This window comes from Trichosurus vulpecula, chromosome 2, assembly GCF_011100635.1.
Source record: "Trichosurus vulpecula isolate mTriVul1 chromosome 2, mTriVul1.pri, whole genome shotgun sequence".
Classification (NCBI taxonomy): Eukaryota; Metazoa; Chordata; class Mammalia; order Diprotodontia; family Phalangeridae; genus Trichosurus; species Trichosurus vulpecula.
This window is the reverse complement of record NC_050574.1, coordinates 353484163-353492074: the sequence shown is the minus strand read 5'-3', so window position 1 is coordinate 353492074 and position 7912 is coordinate 353484163. Positions and strand designations below refer to the sequence as shown.

The following is a 7912-nucleotide window of genomic DNA, read 5'->3' as shown; positions in this document are numbered from 1 at the left end:
CAAAACTGAAGTTTTCTTCATTTAGAATGGTTAATGGATATTTACAATACGTGGGATCCAATTTTTGACAATGGCTTTTTGTAAATGATGCTCCATTTAATTAAAAATAAAAATCTGCTTCTCATCCTCATCAACCACTATCACAAGACTTTAAGGTTCCACTGCTGTTGCCTTACAAGGGAAGTCTATTAAAGGTGATTTTCTTTTGAAAAGTCTGAATTTGTGAGAAACATTTTAAATAAAGTCAGAGTATATAACCACTATGATCAAGAGCTCAGGCACATGCTCCCCCAAATAAGGCGGGTACTAACATTTTAGCATCAGGGAAACTTCCTGCTCATTGCTGTCCCCTTCCATAGATTAACTGCATTATATGCACTGGCATATGAGAACGGCCAAACTCAGGATCCATATAGGCTTGGGGGCAGTAGATGATTGCTATTTGTGATTTTTCCCCACAATATGCACATAAATACAACAGACATTTCAAAAACAAAACACTGAACAGGACACAAATAAAAATCATACAGAGATGCCTTACAAATGTTTTATTTTTTTTCTGGTTTTCACAAACAGATGAACGAATGGGTACATATGTAGTATTTTTTTCCATAGAGACCACAAAAACTACCACTGCCTAATTCTTTTTTTTAGTTAGAAAAGTGAAAAGAATTTGGAAAGAATGTCATAGGACTCTGTCACTACTCTCTCAGCCCTCAAGGGGACTAGGGGACTACTTAAGGGCTTTGAAATTGGTCACTTACTAAATGGAGAGTCATTTATTTCCTTCACATTGACAAGAAAGCTCCCACATTTTTAAAAAGTTCTAACATTTTGAAGAATTTTTTTTTCAGATTTGACCGAGACGTTCATGTTTAAAAAAATCACCTTTTAAAAGATTTCCTTAACACAAAATTTGACAAAAGAGAAAACTCTTATTTATCTTAATAAGAGTACTAGCGGAAAAAATGAATTATAGCCAACTCTTGATTATCAACCCAAATTACTATCTATTGTGTGCAAAGCACTGAACTAGGCACCGTGGGGAGAAAGGAAGAAAAAGTGTGTTTATTCTCCTGAAATATCTAGTGGGAGATATAGGACACATATCTAAATGTGTATGCACGTGCAGGGCTATGGGTATGTACCATTTGACATGCAGCAGCTCTGCCTGCACCTAAGAAGTATGCCCGCTGAATTGTTCTCAATTCACCAAAAGCAACTTCCTATTTAGAAGAAACTTCTTTAAAGAGAGGAATAATTTCCATATTTACTTTCTGAATTTTCTTATACTGGATTTTCTTAAAAACAAGATACACCTATAAACAGTTGTGTAGACATATACACATAAGTACTAAGTAAATGTGGATTTTGTAAGGTAAAGAAAAGAGGTGATCGGAGTAAAAAGTCTGATTGAGACTTGAGTAGATCTGTGAATGTGAAGAGGGGGAGGGGGAGGAGGAGGATAGAGAAGGAGGCAACTACTTCATAAGCAGGGGCTTAAATGCTAGAAGGGTCAGAAAAGGGAGTGAAGGAGTTGTACTCTGGGGTATAGTAAATGGGTGTTCCCGAGGACAGGTTGGATACAGAATAAAAAAGATAATGCCTGATAGGTAAAGAGGGGGGGAGAAACCATTAGGTGCTTTGAAGCATTAAGGTAATTGGGAACAGGTAATTTTATTGAAATGATGACTGAGGACGATGATTCCTGTTGAGGTATACAGACCAAATAAATGGAAAAGCTAAAGATAGCCAAGAAGACTGCTGGGAAGCTGAGTACAACTTAGCTGGAGCCAGTTAAGACTATTAGAGCTAAAAAAAACCTCAGAATTCCTTTCATCTGTCCCACCCCCCATTTTACAGATGAGGAAACTGAGTCTCAGGGAAGTCACTTCCCCATAGTCACACAGTGGCAGGCTAAAACTGAGGTCTCAGGATTCCCAGGTTCAGTACTCTTTCCACTACATGACTCCTCCATGGGGTAGTGAGCTTAACAAAAATAATAGATATATGGTAGGTGCTTAGCATATTTTAGTAGCTGAGGTGTCATGTAGTTAAGAAATAACCACACTGGAATGGAGAGACAGGAGAGGGAATCTGGAAAATATTATGGAGGCAGGAATTAAAAAAAAAACAAAAACTAAGCAATGAATGCAACGTGGGAAACTAAGGAAGACGATAGGAGTTATTGTCTTTTTAAAATTAAATAAATGAATATTAAAAAAAAAACAACAACCTACTCTGGCTGGTGGTTTCAATATCCTCCCCCCAGTGAAACCTTTTCCAGAGCTGGTAGCAAATCGATTAGCAAGCATTTATTAAGCACCAGTGTGCCAAGCACTGTATCACGTGCCTTTGGAAAACATGATTGGTTCATTTAGTTTCCTCTTCATAATCTTCCTCCTGCCACTTTCTGATAGAATTGCTTTGATGGCAGGCAGGAATAGGGAGAATATAAAAGTAAGGATACTTCCTGCATAACTGTCCCTGAATTACTGGGAGTTCACTGTATTTTTTTTTTAAAAAGGACAATGGAAATTCAGTGAGGAATTCACTGGAAAAATCCTCTTAAAAACAGAGATTTGGACTTTTGCAATTTCAGCTGCTCTATTTTTAAATTTTATCAACATAGATTCCCTCTTTATTCTCCCAAAGTGGAAATAATTCAGGGAGGTAAGATGAGCAGCAGGAATTGATGGACTTCCTGCAACCCAGCTCCTCTATTTATGCCAATATTTTGAATAACACCACAAAGGGTGGGAAGGAAAAAAGCAAAGTATTAAAAAAAAAATAGAGCTGGCTTTGTAAAAAGTGTCTTGATTTTTTGTGAGGCATCAAAAGGTCATTAAATTTTGGTCTGCCGAGGACAAACCACTTGGTCCCAACATGAAATATGAAAATTAAGTTGAGTAGTATTGAAGTAGCATACAAAAGAGGCACATGGGAACATTCGGTGGACTAAGAAATAACCATCATCAATGCAACCACAGATATGACCATTGTATTATACAAACTGGGAAAAAAGGCTGGTACTTAAGGATATTAATGAGCACAAAGCCGGACAATTGACTTTTTTTGATAACCAAATTACTTTAATGACCAATTCTATCTAATAAACACCTTTGTTTTAAATAATTCTACTAAAAGTAGAAAAATTGGTATTTGCTCTTTTCACCCCAATTGTCCACATGAAACAAGCATGTGCCTATCACACAAACACACAGACAGACAGACACACACTCACTCACAGACACATGAACAAGGTAAAAACGAGTGCTAATAATCTAAAAGTACAGGCAATCACAGCTGCCATAATGCTAAACTTCAAACCAGGGTAGGAAAGGTTTTGTGGTTTGTTTTTTTTTTAACTTTTTAGTCTTTAGAGAAGGGAGAGGTTGAGGTGGGAATACGAGAGGATGGTGGTGGTGAGTTGTTTTTCCATGCAACATAGATACGACAGTAGTTAAAAAAAAGGCCCTCTGGAGGAGCTGGCCTGATGGTGATGCAACTATGCTGTACTGCCATGCAGGGGAACAAAGCTCAAATCTCCATCTTGGTTTTTCATGCCCCAGACCCAAAAATATGTGAAATAACACTGGATAATACCCTCAGTTTAGGGGAAGGGAATGCTGATGTTATTTTTGCCAAAAAATTAAGACTGGAAAGCGGTGCTCTGGGAACAAAACCCATCCCTTTCAGCAACCTGATAGGAGTTTGTCACAGGACCTGATTCAAGGAAGAGGAAAGACTCAACATCTTGTAAGACAGAGCAATTAACAGGAGGACAAGACAGGATTTAAAAGGTTGTGGGGACAAAGCAAAACAAAAAACAAATATCAAGAAAATCACAAGGTTAAGCTGCAGGGCCTCAGTTAACAACCAGAATCTAGAGAAGTTTTTGACTATTACATTTCACATTTAGCAAAGATGCAAGAGTGGTAACCTCTCCAGAATGAAGGCCTCTATCCACATATGACAAACACTAGGCAGCAATGCAAGATGCAAGGGACTTTTGACCTGACCCTAAATGAACGATTTCTCCTGACCCAGAAGTAGCAGAGATATTCTGTGGCCCAATAAACACTGCCTGCCAAATGTGCTCCTGGGAATGCTATCCTTCAAAGTGAGATGGAAACTATTGATTTTCGTGTGTCATAGACTCCTTGGAGCAGCCACCAGCTGGTACAGGGTCAATTTTACCTTTAACCAGTTTTTAGAAACCCAACAAATTACGGGAAATAAAGACATGGGGTTTGATAAAGGTATCATTCTGGAAAGGTACAACCTCTACCTTTGTCCCTATGAACAATAAACCAAAATGATTCCCCCCAAACTAGTTCTCAATTGGGCAATACAATATACATCTTTATAAATTTTTAATTAACTAAATTACAGCTGTTTTGAATATAAACTTAACTGTAGCAATCATTTAAGGGTGATGCAAACCGGTGAATTTCCTCCTTTTCTTCTCTTCAGAAAGCGAATCCAGGCCATGGTGTTTGAGCACAAGTATATTCCATTCACATCTACTATCCTCCACATCAGAGTCCATCATTCCTTTTCAATTACTCTGCAGAATTAAAGAGCAAACATGAAGTCAATATTCAAGGGCATTTTCATTCAGCAAGTTAATGCATCTCTTTCACACTATTTAAAGAGCAACTCAAATAGCAACTTTACAATCAGGTACGATATGGCACCTGAGGACCAGCACACTGCTCCCTCAGCAGCAACCTGCAGCCTCATTAGTTTTAAGAGCAGAACAATTGATGATATATACAATTTAAGAATCATTGAGCCATCAATCAAGATTTGTGGAAGTGGGGGGGTGGGGCAGCTAGGTGGCACAGTGAGTAGAGCACCGGCCCTGGAGTCAGGAGGACCGAAGTTCAAATCTGGCCTCAGACATGCAACACACTTACAAGCTGTGTGACCTTGGGCAAGTCACTTAACCGCAATTGCCCTGCCCTCCCTCCTCCACAAAAAGGAAAAAGAAAAAAAAAGATTTGTGAAAGTATCAAAAATTCTAATCAACTTTTAACCTAATTAAGAGGAATTATGTCCAGAAGAAATATCTAATTGTCATCGATTCCATTCATTACATTTCTCTAAAAATATTGGCTAAAAAGACAGTAAATCGTTAAACAAAAGATGAGATGTAGTACCGAGGACTCAAAGTTCTCATACTTGTCTTTTAATGTCTTACTGTCTTTCCAAAACTATAAGGAAATGAGACATAACAGGAAAAAGCATTAAGAAAAAAAGATATAGATCACCAGAATGTGGGTACAGGTAAACAAGGGACTTCACATTACCATATTCCACAGAAACCAGTTCTCTTTCAAATGGCTTTCTATCTACTCTTAAATTACAACTAAGTAAAAATTAACAGAATCTTCCCCAATCTTCTCCAAACAAATTAACAAGTGAAGCATGTTGCTAAAAAAGGCTATGACACAAACCAATACTAGTAAAGAATTTTTTGTGATCCTGTAGCAGCAATTTAGAGTTGAAGATCTTTCCCACCCATTAATAGGCCACGTGACCTGTTTATGTCACAAGAAGCCTAGGTCACATGTGGTAGGAGGAGCTTCCTGACAGGAAAATGAAGTTATGTCACAGGAAACAGAGAGAGAAGGGGGAGAGAGAGCAGTTATGGCTGCTAATGGCCACCCTCATGATAGTTACAGCTGAAAAGACTGACTTAGCTGTACTCTGAGTTTGTCTTTGGGAAGACCCCAGCAGGGGGTCTGAGAGGTTTTGGGATGGTGAGGCTCCATGTTGTGATATTATGTACTGAACGTTTTACTGCTCTGATAGATTAGATAAAGGGCTTGTGCAATGTGGTTCTTTGGTGTCTGAATTAATGCTTTACTTCTTCTACCTTCTCTGTGGAGTCTCTCATACTTTGTGATACCGAACCACACAGGCATTTGGACAGTTATCATCTACGTTGTGTTTATTGCCTCACTGACACAGATCCCTACTCTACAGAGGCTCAATTGCTATTTTCAAAAGGCTTCATCAACACATAATAGATTTTAGAAATTAGCTAAATGTTGACAATACCATGGAGAAATTAACGGAATAAGAATACAGGCCCTCTTAATTCAGTGTTGCCTTTTGTTTCTGAGATGATAAAAAGATTTTTAAAAAGTGGTATTTATATAGTGCTTTAAATTTTGCAAAGCACTTGACATGCATGATCTATTTGGGCCTCTTAGGTCCTAGACTTATTTTTATCTCCATTTTATAGATGAGGAAACTGAGGCAAAGAGGGGTAGTAAATGTCAAAAACAAGATTCCAAAAACTAGATCTCCCAGAATCCAAACCCACCATTCCTTCTTTTAGGTCACAGCCTTTAAAGCAACATAGGAAAGACCAACAATCTACAACATTAACATAAGCTATCCACTCTATATCTCATACTCTTTCATGCAGGACCAAGGAAACACTGTAAATATTTACCACGTAAATCTTTTTAAAAATTATGGAAAATCAAAAACACACAGGGGAAAAATGAATCCATAGGACATTAATATTTCAGAACTTGTATTTTCAGAAAGGAAAAACCAATAACATGCTTATGAAAATGTAAATAATGAAAAGGTATACTTGTAAACAATCAAAAAGTATTAAGGGCTTATTTTATGCCAAGCACTGTGGGATACAAAGAAATGTAAAAATAGTCCCTGCCCTCAAATAGCTCATGTTCTAACATGGAAGACAACATGTAAATAACTAGATTCATACAAGATATGTAGAGTAGAGGGGTGGTAATCACAGAGGAGAAGGCAGCCAGGAGGAACTTGGAAAAACCTTGTGCAGAAGGAGGTACCTGAACTCAGATCTCAACGAAGCCAGAAAAGCTAAGAGGTGGAGGTGAGATGGGAAAGTATTCAAGGTCTCAAGACAGCTAGTCCCCATGACCCTAAAAAAAGCAGGGGAGGGGGAGAGGGGCAAGAAGATTCCAATGGTAGGAAGAAGCAAAGTTACGAAGAGAGGACTTTATAGTTGAACCTGGAAGTAATAAGGAGCCACTAGAGTTTATTGAATGAGGAAGTTACATAGGCAGGCCTATACTTTATGAAAAAGTATGGGAGGGAACTAAATATCACTATATTGGGGATCTTTTTTAAAAATTCTCCTTCAAAAAATTTGAACAAAGTTCCTGCATGAAAGCATAGAGATATTAAGTCCTCAAAGATGATGATACAAGTATAAAAGAGATTCTGTCAAGATAAAGAGAAACTCTAGATCAGAGGTACTGAACATCCAGACTGCATATGTAGCCCATAATATGTCTTAGGACAGCCTGAACCAAATTAAAATGTAATTGGAAGATACTTAACAAAATAAATACAAATATAACAAAACATGGATAATGTCAGTTATGTGGTTTTTAAAGTCAATATGGGCTACAGGGATCCTTATGCATGGTTTAGTGGTCTCATTTCTGTGTGAGTCTGACACCACTTGTCCAGATCATTTTTGTGTTTTATAAAAACAAGCAACATTTTTGACAAGTTAAAGTTTTTGTTTTTTTTCAGGGGGTAGGAGATGATCTGAAACCATGACTCCACAGAAAGGAAGGTTTACATCTTAAAAGATTTTGGCACCTTCACGACATGACAGCATCTCTTTTATATCACAGCAGTGTTACGAACACCAATGCAAAAATATTGGTTTTTTTAATTCCTAGATTGAAATAAGTCTATATTTGCAACTGAGTTTAATACTCACCATCATTCATCATTCCTTTTGACTCTTTAAACGCTAAGAATTAGTAACAAGCCAAGCAAGCGGTTAGAAATTTTACACAATTAGCAATTAAGGCCAAATAAAGAATTAGAAATATCATGCCAACTATCTAACTTCTATAAAACCTATTTAATTTTGAGGGCTACTTTC

The 7912-nt window shown here is 37.5% G+C and overlaps 1 protein-coding gene across 4 annotated transcripts in view; it reads right to left on the bottom strand.

Moving 5' to 3' along the window:
• Positions 1-3065: 3065 nt before the first annotated feature.
• Positions 3066-7912, bottom strand: part of CD47 (CD47 molecule) — a 73991-nt gene continuing 69144 nt past the window's right edge. For 3 of the 4 annotated variants that reach the window (XM_036746064.1, XM_036746065.1, XM_036746066.1), the window contains one exon: positions 3066-4570. In XM_036746064.1, the coding sequence (XP_036601959.1) occupies positions 4566-4570 (5 nt within the window). In that variant the 3' untranslated portion in view covers positions 3066-4565. Of the gene's footprint in view, positions 4571-7744; positions 7778-7912 lie in introns of all 4 variants that reach the window. The other variant, XM_036746063.1, reaches the window with a different exon arrangement.